General features: G+C 32.4%; 1 protein-coding gene across 8 annotated transcripts in view; it reads right to left on the reverse strand.

The window, feature by feature from the left end:
- Window positions 1-20,428, reverse strand: part of EPHA5 (EPH receptor A5) — a 411,134-nt gene that overhangs the window by 48,306 nt on the left and 342,400 nt on the right. For 5 of the 8 annotated variants that reach the window (XM_060417645.1, XM_042251463.2, XM_042251460.2 and 2 more), the window contains 4 exons: window positions 15,485-15,550; window positions 6,175-6,242; window positions 4,783-4,908; window positions 3,889-4,074 (listed from right to left, as the gene is read on the reverse strand). In XM_060417645.1, the coding sequence (XP_060273628.1) occupies window positions 3,889-4,074; window positions 4,783-4,908; window positions 6,175-6,242; window positions 15,485-15,550 (446 nt within the window). The remainder of the gene's footprint in view (window positions 1-3,888; window positions 4,075-4,782; window positions 4,909-6,174; window positions 6,243-15,484; window positions 15,551-20,428) is intronic. The other 3 variants (XM_042251462.2, XM_042251461.2, XM_060417646.1) reach the window with 1 other exon arrangement.

Raw genomic sequence — 20,428 nt, forward strand, 5'->3', positions numbered from 1 at the left:
TGGGTTTTTACATCATTTGTCATAAAGCCTCTGTAGAATATATATCTGTTTATGATGTAGCCTGTTTAACAACAAATCACAGAAGGAATCTGAATGAGGGCCCATGTTTCTAGCAGGTGGGGTAGTAATACAGGAAAGAAGGTTCAGGATGGCACCACCCTGAGCAGTGCTACCTCAGGCTCCCCACCTTTGCTTCAATCAGAAAAATCACAAGATTTAGTTGCACTTATGTCTCATTATCTGTGTGCTGCAGGTTGAGAATAATTGCTGAATAAATTAGCATCAGATCAGAGAGCATGAAATTAAGGACACAAATAAAGTGAGTTGCAACATGGTAAATTAAAAACAAGTTGAAGACTTTCTAGGTTGAACATCAAGAGCTACATTTATTAGGGGGAAACAGTTTCAACTCATATAGAACAAATAAGACAAAGAAATATTTTAAATGTTTACATTTTGCTTTACACCTATATGTGTAGCTTCATGGCAGCAACATCAAAGAGAATATTCGATTAGAAGACTGGAAATGTTAAGTCTGTATTTTCAACCACAGTCCTGGTTTTTTAAACTAGACTTTACAGAATTTAAAGATGATCATTTGTTGATGATGACATTTGCTTCCAAAAACAAAGGTCTCAAATGCATATAAAATAGTATATGACAAATTCACTTGTCTTACTTTGAGAAGTTTAGTTGTCTTTTATTGTCTCAGCCAGGACCATTCACATAAAACAAGTTCTGTAATAAATTAAGGGTCTTTAAAAGTAGGTGAATGTTAGCTTTAATAATTTTTGGATCTGGTCTAGTATTATCTGAGGGTTTCCCTGATATCTCAGATGGTAAAGAATCTGCCTGCAGTGCAGGAAACCTGGGTTCAATCCCTGAGTTGGGAAGATCCCCTGGGAAGGGAATAGCAACCCACTCCAGTATTCTTGCCTGGAGAATTCCATGGACAGTGGAGTCTGTCTCTCAAAGAGTTGGACACAATTGAGTGACTAACACTATTATTATCTGATGCATTTATTTAAATAGATTAAAATAAATGCTTATTCACTAATACAATTATCTTCAGTTTTATTCACACACACAAACATATCTTAATTTCATCTGCATAAAATTTTTATAAGGTAGGCATGATTTTTTCTTTTGTGTGACATTGAGGCTCAAAGTTTTAACTAAAGTGGCATGGATTAGTTCAAGTTTAAGTGTAATGGGTTTACATAATAATTAGGATGTTTCTGCTTCTTCAAGGAGCAAATATTTTTAGCCAGGGAGCTAAAAATATATATGCAAGAGAAAAAAATAAATGAAAGTTCTGAGTAAGAGGTTTGGACAAAGTAAGGAATACTGCAGAAATTTACAAAAATCCTTACATTAGCACAGTGTTCAAAAGAAGGATGGAGAAGGAAATAGCAACCACTCCAGTATTCTTGCCTGGAGAATCCCAGGGACAGAGGAGCCTAATGGGCTGCCGTCTATGGGGTCACACAGAGTCAGACACAACTGAAGTAACTTAGCAGCAAAAGAATGAGAGATTATTTCAGGGTTAAGTGATGAGGAATTATTTTGTGGAGGTGCTGATGGAATTTGAATAAGGTTTTGAAGGAAATGCAAAGGTAGTTAGGTTTCAGAGAAAGAGGCAATGTAGGCAGGGTTAACATATCAATTAAAATGGATTAGTAGTGACATGGATATGGAGAATTTCAGAGCACAAGAAGAGAGATGAATGGAAAAGTAATAACCATGTGTTTATTAATTACCTGCTCTGTGTCATGCCCATTTAAACGTTACTTGTATTAATTCAAGTCACCTTCACAACATCACTATGAGGCATTCTTATCCCATGTCATTAATGAGGAAACTCAGGTTCTGAATGTATTACTAACTTGTGCAAAGCCACATAGTAGTTCATGGCAGAAGCAAAATTAAAATTTAGTGGATAGATCCATAGTCCATGTTCTTGATCATTATGCAGTACTGCCTTCTGTGATCATAATAGTGATCTGACATTCTTCTGCACATTACAGCTTAACTCATTACAGGGTAGATTGGCTGCCTATATATAGCCATTAGTTTCACATATACCCTTGAGGAAGTCATGGTCAGTGTTTATTTGAGGAAGTGAAATTTAACAGTTATATTAAGGATGAAAAGAAGACATAAAATAAATCAAAGATTTTGTATACTATTATACTGTGACTGTCATTAAGAAGTATGTTTTACAATAGATAATACCTTTTTTGCATAGCAAATGATTACTCAATCACTGTTAACTCCTGTTTCCACAGCATCTATCCCGGTATATGCTATCACTAATGTCCTTCCAAAGTCCTTCCTCTCAGACAGAATATAGCCCTGTTCAAGTTCTGATTTCATTTTACTGGCCCTTTGACACTCTCCCTCACATCACATTCTAACTTAATATATCCCTCCCCATTCATCATAGGACATGATTTTTGTAAAATCTTTTTATTCCTTCAAAAAAATTATTTTATTTATCTCTCATTTGCCTCTTGCCCCTGCCCCTTACCTTTTTTTAGGCATCAAGTGGAGGAAAGAAACACATCTAAGTTTGAAGAAACCCACATGTCTGCAGGTAATTTTATTTCTGTGTTACGTTCCTCTACAGGCATTCTTACTGGAGATGTGTATCTCTCTGATTCATAGAGAAAAACAATCTTCCAGCAAAACAGGCTGATTCAAAAGCTCTGTCAAGCATCAACATGATACTCTTAGCTAAGATCTTTTTCTTTTGTGTTTTCATCTGTGACCTACTGTGAATGAATCATGATTTGAGAATTAACTGGTAATAAATCAGATACTTTTTTTCTGTTTCTGTTGTTCCTCTTTATTGTGAAAAAGCCATATTTATTGCTGCTGTTGTTTTTGTTTTGTTTTCCATATTTAAAAGCAAAATGGTAGAAATGGATATCCAATCAATTACATTACTTTGTAGGATAAGAACACTTATTGAACATACATTGCTGCTATGCATATTTGGCATGTATCATTTAAAACTGGATTAATAGCAAACAGAAGTTGAACCAATGTTTAAGAAAAGTTTAGAGTGCTCCTTGCCAAATGTTTCAGATGATTTTACAAGTGGTATGAAGGGTATGAGGAATAAGGAAAGGAAAGAGAATACATAAAAATGGCAAAGAAAAAATGGATTAAAAGAAAATAAAGGTGTCAGTCATGTGTCACATAACTACTTTCTTTACTGGATGACTGAAAAATTATTTGAAATCCTTATATTGGAACACTCAACACACAACTGTATTTACAAGAAATTAACAAGAATTTGACAGATGTGAAATTTTAGCTATTTTTGAGTAAAAACAGGATTTGCTTTAACAAAATAATTAGTCTTAAGGAATGTTCCCAGTCTTCTGAGGCTATTGCTTTCTTTAGAACTATTAAAATATCTCAACCAAAAAAAGGAATAAAAGAAATACAGCTGGCTATAAAGAGCCACTTAAAAGGTGGCAGGCACCTACGGTTACAGTAATCCTATTAAATGTTGAACTTCAATGCCTCAATCGAAACTTTGAAGTTAATATTTCATTAGGATAAAAAGTGAAAGAGCCAAGAGGAAAAAAAAATGATACTTTTACTGTTTCTTTTATCTGGATACATTTTCTCTGGTGCTGAATTCATAGTAATTGAGTTAATACATATGTTTAAAATAATAAACAGAAATTCAGGTACATTGAAGATCAGCTTTGACAAGAACCCACTGAAGTATAGGACACATATTATGAATATCAGAGAAACTCTTAGAATTATCATGCCCAGAGTTCTATGTATCCTGAAATTAACAATAACCTAGTAGAAGAAATTCAGATATTTATGGTCACACACACATGCATAGTTTGCCACTGTACTTACTTTTGGTCACGACACCCTCTAAGTGGATGATGTTAGGATGGTCAAACTGCCCCATGATACTTGCTTCCCCTAGGAAATCTCTGCGCTGTTTCTCAGTATAGCCTACTTTAAGGGTTTTTATCGCCACAGGTAATTCTCTCTTTCCTGGAAGTTTCAAACGTCCACTACAAACTTCACCAAATTCACCTTGTGATAAAGATGCAGAAAACACATAAACTCATTAAACATTTTTACTCTAAAATAGTAATCTGAAGTTCTCTTAGAATAGTAAGGTTTAGACAAAACAAAATTAAATGGGAGTCCAAATTTCCTTGTCATTGCTGAAAGACATTAATGGTCCATAGGGAAAAAACACCTATGGGTGACCATGAAACACTTGGGGGTTATTAGTTTCATCTGTCTTACATATAGAAACCTTAATGGAAACATTAGAAAGAAACCAAAAGCAACTGACTGAAAACCACTTCCTTCTTCCTTTGCTTTCTACTCTAGCAGTGACATTAATGAGAAAATAAGAAAAGATCATAGCAGGACAAAAAGGAAACAATCTTAATGAAGAGATGATCCATACACAAAATAATTGGATACTTGAATTTTGTAAATCTTTCTGGGCATTACAAATTACATATGTATGAAATATAATAAATAGTAGATAGTAAAACACCATGTTTGAATATTTATTTTTGCTGGTTTATTTTTTTCATAAGCTAGACATTTGCAGGTTTAACTATGAGCTATGTAGAGGGTAGTAGTAAAATATGATCAATTACATATCACTTCGAAAGCAAGACAATTACAGAAGATTAAAAACATCTTGAGTTAGATCAGAATATTGATATATTACATTCTATAATATAAACACGTTAAAAGTCCGAATTAAACACACTGTCTTACCTGCTCCAATAACTCTTTCAATGGTGATGCATGAAGCTTCTATCTCCTTGGCAAATTCATGGACAGCTTGATTGGGGTCCTCATAGGTATGTGGATCAATATAAGTTCTTACTCCTGGCAGTTTAACTGCAAAAATAAACGGGCATTAAAATAGAAGTACTGGTGATGGATGAGTGAAATTACAAATGTTATTAACGTGCAACTATGGCTTACATCTGTAATTTCTACAAGTGGCAGAGGTGCAAGGACAGACTCTTCTCCTGAGTTATAAGAGTCATTTGTACAACTATCTCACTTTTATAACTGTAGAAATCTGGATTTCTGGCATGCACATGAAGTGCATATGTGAGGACATATTTGAATAAATACATCTTTTAGCAGTAATGTTCAGGGAGTCAGTCTCTGAGGCAAACTAAGACACTTTTGCTTACCAAATTGAACAATGAAATGCTATTGGCTTAGTCGTCGGTTTGTTCTATTATGCTTTACTTAAAACCTCATCACAGATGATTTAGTTCTTATAAAAATAATTTAAAACAAATTTTCTGGTGCTTTGGTCCTATGACTGTTATAGAAGTCAAAAGAAAAAAAGAAATTCACTCTATTTTTTACTGCAGGGCATTATACAAGTCTCTCATATTCTATGAGCCTCAGTTTCATTACATTTTAAAGACTACCAATATTATCTTCAATGATTCTTTTGAGAATAAATAACATTAAACAAGATAGGACTAAAAATGGACTCAAAAATTCTTTTATGATTTTGATATGGCAGAATGACAAAAACAAACAAACAAAAAACCCCACTCTTTTTGTCATTTACTTGGCAAATCAACTCACACTGTACTCTTTATCTAAAAATGAACATATTATAATAATAAAATTAGAACCCATTTAGGCTAATTTTTAAAGCTCATGAATAAAACTTGATTTTCTGTATTTCTTTAAAGTATAGTTTTTTTCAAGTCATTTGAACCAAGGTTGCTGTTACAGGATCTGCTCAGGGAAATTCCTGCCAAAATGGTAGAAAAAAAAAGGAAAAATTTATTCATTTATTCTGGTGGTTTTATCTAATGATATATTTCTAGTGACTATTGCTAGGAATTAGAATTGGCTGGAAATACAGTTTGATATATAACAACTTTTTATAAAGCAATAAGTTTTTGTTTTCATTATTATAAGAGAGTTTGCTTTAAAGAACTGAAAAAACCATTACATTATTGCCCAGGGTCAGCCAGCAACACTGCAAGCCCAGCAATGTACCAAAACACACTTTTTAACACAATATTTTTGGTCAGTTTTTACAAATCTTTGCCTGAAAAGAAGCCAAAGTAACAATAAAGTCTCCCCTACTTTGCTTTATTTTGATTTTTTTTTTAACAGTTTGCTTACTGTGCCCATTATGAAAATGCATCTTTTCCTCTTCCGGGTCTTGTTTGGCTTTGCTGTAACCACACCGCCTGGAATAGAGTGAGCCAACATTAGCCACATCTCCCAAGCGGTGAATCACGTCAAGCCCAGAAGCACACAACACAATTGAAATGACTGCAATCTTAAGTGATTTTCACACCAGCAGGATGGAACACCAATACTCTTGGATGAATCGTATTTCCGCAGCCAATATCCCTTATTTCTGCCCAGATTCCACTGAGAAGTCTGAAGCTCTCCAAATCTATTTTTAAACATCACTTCACCATACACCACACACCAGACACTTCTCTGTTGCCTTCCTCTTTTACTTTTTTTTACCACCTCTGAGGCCCCTGCCTGCCTTTTTCAGATGAGCTGTCCCAATATGCCTCTGATTCAATAGTCTCCTCCTTTCAGCACCTTACATTATCATTTTTAAATTTTTTTTTCCTCTTGTTTTGGAGTTTTTAGTTTTTCTGCTGACTCTTTTCCCCTTGCACCCACTCAGAGATCACTGTCAAGTTCCCAAGGTTTGCAAACCCTCTCAGCTCCACTCCCCAATTCTTGGTCTCTCCTGTTTTTCTCTTCTTACTAATTTGTAAGTCATTTTAGACCTGCTCTTATTACTTACAAAAAGCTTCCCCTCTAATGTTCACTGATGACATATTCATCTCTAAATCCAAAGACTTTTTCTTAATTTTTAATCCATGATTAATTGAAATCCCTAACTATTCCTTTTCTGATATTTCTTACTGCTCTTTTCATTTATATGGACAATTCCCAATGTCCTCTGCCCAGGCTTCTCTGGTTCTCTACTGTAGATCTATCCATTTCCATCAATTTAAATTAATCTCTATCCCTCTGATTTTATCCTTTCAAGAGTTATATTTTTATTCCTTGTAGATTTACTTTATAGGAACATTCCCCAGGCATTCCACTCAAAAGATTTGGGGAAAAAAACAACAACAACAGTATCTTTCTCTTTACTTTCAATCTTGATCTGCTGCCTTCTTTTCCTCTCAATAACACTTCCATGGCTTAGTACCTTAAGATCAAAGCCCTATGCTTGTGTACCTCACAATAAATGTGTTCTCAAATTCCAAGCATTATATAACATAAAATCTTATGGTCCATCTCGTCCATCTCATTAGTTCTACCCCTTCTTCAATTAAAGCCTTGTTATTTTTTCATTTGGATTACTATCAGTGCCTCTGAACTGATGCCCTTGCATTCTATAACTGCTTTCCTGAACTATACTAGACATGGCTATAGCCACATTACCATAAATAAAGTACCCTGCTATTATGTTACCTCTCTCCTGAAAACATTTCAATAAAAATGTAAAGATTCCTAAATGTAGCCCCAATGCACACTTCCTACCTCATCTCCAGGATACTTCTCCATGCTTCCATATGTTCCTATATACTGGTTCCTACACTTAGCATGCTCTTCTTAACAATCTCCAATTAATCCAAGTCCAGTTCAATTGTTGCCTTATGTTTTTTTCCCCCCCATTACCACTGCTTATTTCAATCTTCCTCACTATGAACCCAGTAGTTTTCAGTATTCCTCTCATGGTGAGATTCCCAGTCGACAATACAACATAGTCATTTGAGAATATTTTATGGTTCTCATGTTTTATTGTTAGTTTCTTAAATAGCAGCAACTACTGTTCATCTACAAATTTCTCAAGTCACTTGGCACCTAGATCGGACTTGGCACCAAAAATATGTGTCACGCTGATGAAATGAATAAATGAACGAGTGGATGATATTCTGATTGAGTCTACATAATGACAAGTGTTTGAGAGAGAATAGGCTGATGAATACTAAAGTACATGAACAACAATATAACATTAAAACAATTGACCAAAATAAAAATATTTTAACTGCTTTTAGTGAAATTCCTAAGGAGGTGAATTTATTATTTACAAATTCTTAGAAAAAAATTGTTTATCAAGAACAAAATTTCATTTATTTCTGCATAAAGAAAATACAGCTGAAATGTCAGGTTGACAAAATATTTTCATTAAAAAGTTGACTGAAAACTACTATTGAATGTAAGGGAAGTGGCCAGCTGACATGCACTGAGGGACTGTTCCTGGTTTCATATTCTAAAATGTTTCTTAAATATGTGTATATTTAGATGTAAAAATAAAACCTATTGTATTCTCTATCTTTCCTAGTGTATAATTACACATAGTATACAAAATAGATTACAAAACCTGTTTTTGTGCCATTTTTGATGAAAAATATAGTTATCTTAATTTTATCATGTTAAAGAACTAGCAGTTTATTAGTAAATTACAGTTAGCAAAATTTGAATAAACTTGAAATAATGTGCTTAATACATGTAGTGTTCTTAGGTGAGGAGCATCACACAATGGCGATCTGTGGCCTTTCAAATAGTATTCAAAACACGTAGATGCAAGACATCTTGAATCACTTCACAACAGTGAAATGGAGAGAAAAAATAAATATATGATATCATCCTGAAGTAACAGTTGATCTATTCAAGCTGATATTTAAGTTATTTTAATATTGTTCATAATTTTAGGTATTACATTCTTCTTTCAATTGATGTATGTGCCTTTACACAGAAGGTAGTGATACTATTTTTTATTTTTAACAATATTCTACATACAATTGTGAGAAATCATCCTGAGATTTACGTTATATAAATAACACTGACAGAAAACTTCATTAGAGGAATTCTAAAGAGACTTAAAAAGTATACAAGTTCTTGCAGTTTACATTAGAAAACAAACATCCATCCCACCTTCAGCTCTCCTACGTTCAGAAAAAAATTAAACTTTGAAACTTGTATCCTCTAATAGTCTTTATCATTAAATAAGTCTCATGAATATTTAAGTGTCATACAAATTCCTTATATGAAAATGGAAATAAAACTTTGGATCTAATCTTAAAAATGATTTGGGAATATCTTGTTGAGGAGCAGTTAACATTTTAATACCTAGGGTGAGAGTTAGGAGGGCAATAGGAAGGAGTTATTTTTGACTATGGGCTTCTCTGGAGTTCTATAACATATATGGCTGCATGTCACATTAACATATAAAATTAAGTTCTGGAAACCCCCAAAGCACCATTAAAACAAACCTCAACAAGATACAGCAAGTAAAAGTGCAGCTGGCAGAGACTGCACTCAAGCAGTGGTTCAGCCTCACTGACAAAGCACTGCAGGAAGCCTGTTCATTCAGTATCATTTTCTGTACCTTGTCCAGATACATCATTGTAACCCATCAGACACAGTCAGTAAGTATGCCTGTCCATATATAAATTACAACTGTCATCTTCTGGAACCTTTTTTCTTTCTGAACAGAAAAGAAACAGTTTCTTCATTTTGCTTCAATCACAATTTTAACGGATTTTGATATCATTGTGCTGAAAATATCTTAATATAATTAGAGGAATCATCCTCTACCCATTTATACATATCTTCTTCTAGAAAATGGTATTATTTTAGTACTAGAGGGGGCATGAGAAATCGCATTAAATGTAGGCATAGTTTATACTCATTAATGAAATTTATTAAAAGGCTTTGAGTCACGCTTTCTATATAATATATAAGTGATTTCATGGTTAATTTGGAGATCAATCTAATTTCCCATATCTATCCTAAAGATTTAATAATATAACTTGATGATATTAATGTTGCTTTTAAAAACAGACCAAGCCATTAATTCTAAATTTGGATATTTGAAACTTCCATAGACATGGAATAGTAAATAATAATCTTTATGAATGGATGGAGGTACTAATGACTAATTTATTTCTCAGATGTAAATTGAGGATTAGATAATAAATTAAAGGTAGGAATGTAAAGCCCTCAAAGAGTACCAAGTGAAGAACAGAATCAGAACTTTCTAAATGACACCATGATGGACAATGAGGAGAGATGAGTGAACGAAAGAGCAAAAGGAGATTGTAGATCCTTACTCCACAATAACCTCCACAAAATCAGATTTTTCTTGAAATGAACACTGAATAAACACTCTTTTTCCTTCCTTAATTCTAAATATGGTGGGGAGGAAGCAATGGTAAAAGAAGTAATGGTTCTGCATTTTGATATTTTTGAAAGAGTGAGCATATGCAGTACCTGGCTCAGAAATGGACATGCCTACAGCTGCTCTGTTGTCCAGATGGATTAAGAAATGCTTTACCAGTAAAAATATTCAAAAGGAAATGTTTTAGCAAACATTAGAGTCAGTATGTCTTGCTTATAGAAAAGTTCTTTGTATTGTATCCTCTTTTCAAAACACATTTCTTCATATATGTACACACTCTTGCTCTGACATAATAACGACCTCAGCCACTGCATAATGTTGTGTTTAAAATTTTATTGCTGGCATCTTAAAAAAAAAAGTTACAATTTTGTGGGAAAATAGTTTGACCTTTTCACTTCAAGTTTCTCTCTTAACTGAAAAAAGTAGTTTTAATAAGAGCTCAGGTAACTCATCACCCATAAAATAAAGAAGAATGTGAATATTAACTTATTATTAATAATAGTTAATAAATACTTAAAATAGATTGCTTTATTTTTGAGGACCACAGATGTATAAGAATGTGAGTGCAAATGCAGTAAAATGGGATACTGGATATATAGGCGGTCCTGCTAGCATTTGTATACGAGGTACGGGATTTTGATTTCCTTACAGATAATATAAGTTACACAAAACTGTAACTCATGTATTATCATTTACTGAAAATTACCAGATACACTTTTAAAAGAAAATATACTCATTTTGGGAAACATGCTTTTCCTACACAGGAAATGAGAGTAATGATTATACTACAGAAATATAGCAAACATAGCTGTGTTCCCATCTCACATTCTACCAAGCGTACTAACCTCCTTACGACTAACGGCAATGTGAGAAGTGGACTTATGTCTTTTTTTGTGCCTTGTATATAATTTTTAATTTCTATATCCTAAAAGACAAAGAAAAAACTTATAAACAACACTTTTAAAATAATGCAGTGTATATGAATTTGTAATTTGTTTCATTAATAAGCTCTTCAAGTCCTTCCAGAATTAGTAATAGTGGGAAGACATGAATAATCTGAAATATTTTAAAGAATTCAAAGATGAATCATTGCCTTTTCATTACTGAGTTAAATTTTAATTACCTTAGAATTCTGACATGAAATATACTTTCTAAAGTATGACAAGTAAGGATTGTGTCTCCCTGTTTTCAACAAATTGTGTTCTAATGCGAGAGTAGGAAATATCCTACTAATTTTTAAAATAATTCATGGATAAATGAACTAGCTCATATGACCAATGATTTTCTCAATTAGAGTAGTCTCATTTAATATCTCCTATGGTCTGAGATGCCACAGGTATTATAAAAATGGGTTTGGGAGCAGTTTATAGTTACATTTTATATAGCAAGCCTTCAACTGGAAATTAATATATTATCTATTGTGTGGAAAAACCTCACACTTGCCTGCCATGAGCACATTAAATGAGGGTCTAGAATTATAAGGGATGATTTTTATTCTCTATGTATTTTTCCTAACTATAAGATAGAATAGTATTTCCACATATCTCCCGAGCAGAAATCTGTTGTAAATGAATGAAATAATCAGTGAAATGTATGTAAAAAGAAAACCTTGTTCACTTCAAATGTCAAGAAACTTTCAGTTAATTAAACTAAAGAAAAATAGTTCCTTGAAACATTTAAGAAAATAATGTTTCAATGTAATTCACAACCATTTTTGTCAGAAAAATATGTTTTATTTCAGTTTTATTTTCTGAATTATGAAAGAAGAGTTTATCCCTTATACTTCTGATTTTAAATATTATTAAAAATAAGCAATAATAATTTCTAAAAGAATGAGGATGACTTCCTAAAAATCAGAGTAAGTAAATCAACAAAATAAGAATTTAACATCTCTATTTTCAGAATAGTGAACTCCATTTTCCTTGTCATGCACACCCCTCAGAAGTAGTAAGTGCACAAAAGCATTGGAAAGCTTGAAACCTAATAAATGAAGAGAATAATCTAATGTGTTTGAATTCAAGAAATGTAAGAAAAAGCCAACTGGGGACTATGGGATATTTCAGAACTTATAATAAGCATGATGTTTTATATACACACACATATATATATGTTTTTGTATTCATAGACAAAAGTGAATATCAAGGAGTGAATAATAACTTTATTTTAGAAATTTCACATATTAATATATCATTTACATTGAAGATTATCAATTCAATATTGGATGCCTATAAAAATAGATTGGATGTAGGGTGGGAGGACTAGAATCCTAAGCCAGCTGTGATTAAAAAAAAAAAAATACTTCTGTTAAAAATGTAAGCAGTCTTGGGGATAGAGTGCTTAAAATTTAGGCATCTGAGTTTCATTAGAACATAATACAGAAATATCATCCACAACTGGGTAGATTTTAATCAAAGCAAGAAGAATATTATAAAAATTAACATTATGCCTATGTTTCCCAATTTCACAACAAAGTAAGCAACTAGAGTGACAAAAAATAATTTGAGATCAAGACAGCAAAATGTAATTAGCATTTGCAAAATAATGGAGCATGTTTTTGTCATGGGAACTACAATAGTAAAACTCAGAACTCCATAGCCCTGGAGAAAATTTAATAAATCTGAATTGCAAAACCAAGGATCTAGATGAATGATGTTGAAATTATGTCTTTCAGACCCTAAGATTTCCATAAGGTATATTAAAATAATTTGAAAAGCCAGGATATTTACAATTGGCAATTTTCATGTATAAGCATTGCATTATATTAAGGTCAAAACCAAGCACACATACTCATGCCTAGTCTTTCAGAAATGAAAAAAAAAAACCAAAAACAAGATTCCAAAATCTCAAAATGTCCAACTTCTGTCCTGTAATTGTAAATATGTCTGTTCACAAATGATGACAGAATGATCCTTGGAAATTATTTATGTGGTAATTGACAAATCCTAATACGATTATACGAACAAAATTAAGAGACAAGATTTTGGGTCAAGGTTTCACAGTATTTTACTGATTCTAGTAGGAAAATTCTTTTCAGTCCTAATTTCCACTATCTAAAGTTGTTTTTTTCCCAAGGCTTTAATCTAAAGAAACATTATCTTTAACTGAAACCTTATACTGACCAGAAATTGTGAAATGAAAGTTGAGAAATCAGAGAATAAAAACATATTTAGCTTCCATTCCCCCCAAACAATAATTTTGAATAAATTTCTGGTTGTCTAATTTATGTAAACTCAATTAAAGTTTGTTTCTTTTGCTTTATTTTGTTTTGTTTTACTAAGAATGCATTAAAAAATTATGGCTCTTCCATAAATATTTGCACCCAAACTGTTATCATTTTTGGGTACCTAAGCCCATTTGTGGCTAAATAACTTCTGTTTTTGGTGCTACAGACACACTTAAATGCACATGCATACACAAATATAAATGCACACACACAAACATACCGATTGAGTTAAAATTAGTGACATTAGGAAAAAAAGGGAAGATTTAGGAAATAAAACGTATTTTCTTAGGTTTCCTGTTGTGTTCCTTGTGAAGGAAGTGTTCCAGCTTTCCACTTTTCCTCTATTATTTGTTCATTTTACAAACTCCCTGAAGTCAACTATACAGTAGAAAAAGATACTATTTTTTAAAATATCAAGCAATTTAAATCCAGCTAAAGTTAGTTTTCACCAATACTTTTCTGAGTCATGGCTTCATTAACGTTCATATACCCATTAAGATATCTTTGAGGTTTAGTTCAAGGTATGTCTGGATGTCATTTTTTTTTTTTTCTCCAAGATGTAAATTCTATTCTGCTTCAGTGATGATTTTATCTCTTATAATATCCGTATTTGAGAGTCAAGTTAGAATAAGCAACTCAGTGACCATTTTTAAGTTTTTTATAGAGCAGTAAAAAAAAATAAAATCACAGTTTCAAGCCATTTATATTATACTTCAGCCACTGTCAACCAGATTTCAGGGTTTTTTTTTTTTTTTTGTTTTTGGTCTGTCACTGAAATCACAGGAACAAATCTGTACTTTCATATTAACTTTAATTTTTTTTCAAATAAAAACATTTCACAAGATTTAAAAAAGATCAAAGAATCTTATCAGTCTGTGTTTACACTCTCTTGTTCTCAGAAGATCATTGGTACCTCTTCCACCACTTCTCACATCTACACACACTCAATCACACCACAGTTTTTTGAATCAACAAAAATTAATTTACACCTAGAAATAAAAGTAACTATTTTAAAGGCCCAAGACAACACTCTAATTCTCTAAAATGTATTTCAGTTCTTTTCTTGGCAAATTTTGCCTACAAATAATAGCTCAGTATAGTAGTGGAGCGATTCAGACTCCTTAGACAGAAATTATCTGGTAGTTTTTACAAGGTAGCTCACTATTGTGTAGGAGTCCCTCTAAATCCCCTGGAGCAGGAAATGGCAACCCACTCCAGTATTCTTGCCTGGAAAATCTCAGGGAAAGAGGAGCCTGGCAGGTTACAGTTGATGAGGTCTCAAAGAATCAGACACGACTGAATGACTGAGCACACAGCACTCTCTAAATCTGTAAAGAGAGTTCATTGTTCTTATGTTCTAGCCTACAAGTTTACTGCTATAACCCAGATATATTTAAGATTTGTATTTGTAAATAATTAAGACTATCCCATTCGGACACTGACCCCCAAAATATGGATGCTTTTTACTTCACTGGTACCAAATTAGCAATATCACTTATAATATCTGAAATAATTCAAGCTTAAACTATTAAGTTAGCCGTTTAAAATTAAATGTGGTTCTGTTTTCCAATGCAACATATATCCACAATGATTATTAAAACAGAATACCCCACTTATGTTCATTTCATGGTTCTGGGAGACAGAAAAAGTGACTTCACCTTGACAGAAGTAGCATTCTATTTCCATGTATAATATGGTTTTAATCTTAATGGAACAACATAAACAGTGACATGTTAAATGTAAAACAGATGTTAAAATCTTACAACTCCCTGGTTTAAATCAGGACCACAGCAAAAGCCTTGGAAGAGAAGTATGAATGCTTGACATAGGGGTGATACACTTTACGGATATTTTATTTAAAAGTATACGTAGTGAAATCACTCAAGATTCTTTCTGGAACAGTTTCATTCTACTCTTCTTTTAAACTGTAACTGGTGCACTAACTACGAAAATGTACACAAATGAAAAAAATAAAAAAGGATGCTGACGATAATACATATAGGTGGGACAGCACATAGGAGTGAAAGCAGGAGGGGAACACTAACCATATTAGGCTTGGATGGGCAACAGCGCACAGGGAAGAAGCCCTTCCACAGCCACAATCGCAGCAACTGAAAAGCAAACAAGAGAGCCCAAGATAAGGAAGAGATCCCACTCCCTCGATACAGCATAAAGACACGACCAATTCAGACAGGTGTCTGTTTTGCTTTTTAAAAGCAAAAATTCCTACAGGCATACAATTAATTTTTCCACAATGCCCTTCAAATTAAGAAGCATTTTATGGATTTAAGAAATACCACGCTGTATTAAATTGTTCTTTTTATTATACTTAAAGAGCTTATTTGATAGGAAATATAATGAGTCAATGTATTTGATTATCCAATTAAAACAGACAAACAAATAAACCTATAAGCCCATTTGAATATATCTTTCCTCAGAAATGCCTGCTAAATTTATATTCAAAAGACATTCTAAACAGCCTTGTAAATAAATTTTTTGAGTAGAACCTACAAATTTAAGATGGAGAATAATGCCTTGCTTATTTGACCCACTGATTTCTTATAGCAGCGGCATCATTTATCACAGACTATTGACAATGCTATGCTTACATGACTTCACAAATCATTTATGGAAAGTGACCATTTAATTTACATTTCAGATTTTAAAAATGCATCTCTATAATATATTCACAGAGCTATTGCTATATATAAAAAATCAACCTATATATATAATACATGCACTTTTCTGGATATTGCAAGATTCAATATTCTTTTAATTTTCCACATATTCATAGTAAAACAAAAATCCAGAAAATACCAAGTAAATTGTTTAATATAATGTATTTTATTGTTAAAAACCACGTAAATTACTGGCAGAATAGAACACAAAAGTTATATAGTGTTTCAATGCATTTACTTCCAGTTTTTATAAACTGTCCTTAGAGTGATTTCAGGACAACTGTGGGATGAGCTCAATAATGATACCACATAACAGCAGGCCAAGACTTTTATCTAAACTCTGTTTATTTTGAACTTTAATTATGAAATATATCTACTCATTTTATATCAAATAAGGAAAAGAAAATACAATATAAACATCCAATATATTTGGAAATGCTAACAAAATTAGACAAGTATTTCTAAATCAAATTCCAATGGACATTTCTCAAAGGAAAATTAAGCAAAGTTCCATATAGTTTCTTTGGAGCACTGATAGTACTTTAATTTTTCCCATTACTAAGTATCTGAGAATTTGGCTGTCACTAAAATGGCAGCGTGACATTTATTTCCAATTTGATTCTTTGTATTTTAAAAAATATGCCAAATAATTATTTTCACTGTAGAGATATTAAAAGTCAAAGTTCAATATATCAAATTATTAAAATATTTATAAGAGCATATAAAGCATCTGTACAATACTTTGGCAAATCTTGATATACTTCCTTAAAATTACATTTATTTTATTAATGTCTTTGATATCTTTGATATGGCAACTCTCCTATTGCTTCTGTTTATATAAGTACTCATATTTAGGAGTGGCAAACTATATAGCCCATAGGCCAAATCTAGCATACCATTTATATCAGTAAATACAGCGTCATTGGAACATAGCCACACTCAGGAGTCCTGCTTGCTGTCACGACAGACTTAGGTAGTTGTAACAGAGAATAAGTGGCCTGAAAAGCCTAAAACATTTATCTGGTACTTTAAAGAAAGTCTGCTTTCCTTTTATTTTAAACTATTAGTTTTGTGAGATGAGGATGATTCCTTGATCTTTTTTTCTTTTCCCCCTCACAGTTTAATCATAATGAATGGCATATAAGTAGTTTCACTGTAATTGATATTACCTAATGGCACAATTGGGCTTCCCTGGTGGGTCAGATGGTAAAGAATCTGCCTGCAATGCAAGAGACCTGGGTTCAATCCCTGGGTTGGGAAGATCCCCTGGAGAAGGGAATGGCTACCCACTCCAGTATTCTTGCCTGGAGAATCACATGGACAGAGGAGCCTGGCAGGTTACAGTCCATGGAGAATCGCACGGACAGAGAAGCTTGGTGGGCTACAGTCCATGGGGTTGCAAAGGGCTGGACATGACTGAGCCACTAATGGCACAATTATCTCAACTTATTAACAGTTATTAATATGGAGCATTTGCATATATGTGTTAATTTTGAATAGTACATTTCCAAATCAATAAATAATATTAGATTGTGGAAAATTTTCACAATTGTTTTTTAACAGTTAAAAAAAGGTGATGTCATCTCTAACAAAGTATAAATATTTTTCTAGTTGAGTGTGCAGAGTTTATAAACTCATATAGAATTGTACTTAGAAAAGCAAGAACTGGGCTGTGATTGGTCATTATCTATAAGGATTTGTTTAATGCTTGATCAGTGCTCTAAGACTCAGAAACTACACTCATGATTTCAAAAATAATAGCATTTTATTTGGTCCTCTTCATTTGAAAGAAGATAATAACACTTTTTTCTTACAAATTAGTACATATGCATGCACATACTCACACACACTTCATTATAACACTGCAAATTTTACTTCTGAGGAATATAAATTATATTACTTATCATTAGACTTCAAGTTTATAGTTTTTAAGAAGTTTAATCAAAAACCTGAAATCATGTAAAATCAAACACTCATACTTATGTTTTTTTCTGTCATTGTTTTAGATTTGGTACTGATATTTTCTTTGACTTGTTTTAAGATGGCATATTTATTTAAATACCCTAGTTAACCTATTTGTGTTTCAGATTACAGGCATAAAATAGGGATAATAATGGATTCTATCTTATAGGTTTTGTGAAAATAAAGTGAGAGAAAATATGTATTCAGTTAGATCAGTGTCTGGCACATTGTATGCTTTGGGAGAAAAGTAGTAGCTATTGCTCTTAGTAATATAATCAAAGTGATAGAATAGATTCTCATTATCTCAGAGAAATTTATTTTTTTCATGATCCAGATACTACTACCATACTAAGTATTTCCATTTATAACATAACTAAACATCTAGTTCCATTCAGACCAACTCACATAAATATAGATGGCCAGTGTAATTTAAAAAATCATTTCCACGGAATAAATTTACTGAGGGTATAGTGATCAGAGCAGACTGTACATTAATATATCATTAAGAAAATTAAAACTGAAGCTCCTTTTCTATAAATATCTGAAGTGGAATAGTAATCCCTCAAATTACTCATTTTAAATAAACTCTGAGGATGCTGTCACAGTAACACTTCAGCACCAGATGGTATAAAAAACATGTTCTTTCCTTAATCAATAAATACTCAAAGTACAGGTTAAAAACGCTTACAAGTCTCAGAAATAATTTAGAAACAGAAACCAAAATATGCTAGAAATAGCAGCCAATCTAATTTACATGAGCTATGCTTCAACACAGAGTCCATCTGCATTCCCATCAGATTTTAGCACCTGGAGTCTGTAAGTAACTGCATGCAGCTATAACAAGATCATTATTATCCAAGTTTAAAATAGTTTAGCCTTTCTAGACTTAATATAAAATGGTAGATCTTTGTTTTAACAAGATATTTTGATTTGTCCTTCTGAAGATTAACATGTGATAAGGGAAGCTTTCCAGACCCAAAGAAGATCCAAATGAAATTACTTTAGCCAGGTCTTACACAGAGTTGATCAATAAATGTACTAAGTGTGTCAATGTAAGATAACCTCCCGTCTGCTGAAGAAAGGTGATTATAAGGCTAAGGAAGAAATCCTCAAAGATATTAGATCAGAGTGCAAGACTAAAGGCTGTGGATAAATGATGACTTAAATTCTTAAACAAGAGATCATACAAGTGGATAAGAAAAACACAACGATCCTAAAAGATAAATGAGAGAGGCAGAAAGCAATTCCACCAAAGTATTTTAATTAAATAGAAAGTATTTTCAGTTTACTTTAAAAAAGAGGAAATGAAAAAGTTACTTAATTTACCCATTTTAAATAAAACAATGACAACAACAAAAATGATGGAACTTAGTACTGGAGAAGAGAGTGTAATTAGTGCCCTCAAAGGTCACAATGAAAAAGTACCACCAATACTTTAGAAAACAACCCTCTGAAACTTATTAAGAGTGACAAAAATGTCCTTACCTTTTGATTGTGTAGCAAAATGATTAAGATCATGGAGTTTGTAGTTAAATTAGCAGCAATCCCCAATGTATTCACTAATAAATGTATAGCTTTTGGTAAACTAGTCACTGATGTAAATGAGACAAATAATAGAAACTACATCACACAGGATTGCTTTGAAGAATGAGTTTGATTATATATGCAAAGCTTTCTGCGCTGTCCTGGGTTCACAGTCAGCACTTAAAAAATGTTTAAACTGATATTATTTTAATAACATGGTCTTATGGCAAAAAGTCAGGAGCAAACAATATGCATGAGGCTGGCTATAGACTTTAAAGGAGCCAACGACCAACACATAAATATCTTGCAGTTAACAAAATCTATTTGTGGAGTTTATGAAGGAATGAAATTAATACAGTATAATATTAAATTTTTTAAACATTAGGTTAAAAATTAGTGTGCAGAGAAACAAAATGATGACAAAAAGGCATACAAAATCTTTAAGAGTTACTGTATTTGAGCATTTCATGAACTTGCATTTTTATGAGATAATTTTAGTTCTCTCTGATTTCAATTTTGTGGTAATTTCACTTAATTTTAAGAAAAGCAAAGAATTCAAATAATTCCAATTATAATGCTTATCACAATATACTGTCATTTGCACCACATCAGTTTTAAAATGCTAAAAATAACTTAAATATGTAACATATTTACAATAAAAGAAATTTAGGATATTGTTCAGTTAACACTGACAATGTTGTTTTATACATTTCTCACAAAAACCTCATACTGCAGTCCTTTTTGCATCTGTGTCTTACTGTCACCCTTCTTAGATTCATTATTGATTTCCTGATGAAACTAGACTAAACTGAAAACATTTTTTGC

Source organism: Ovis aries, chromosome 6 (genome assembly GCF_016772045.2).
Source record: "Ovis aries strain OAR_USU_Benz2616 breed Rambouillet chromosome 6, ARS-UI_Ramb_v3.0, whole genome shotgun sequence".
Lineage (NCBI taxonomy): Eukaryota > Metazoa > Chordata > Mammalia > Artiodactyla > Bovidae > Ovis > Ovis aries.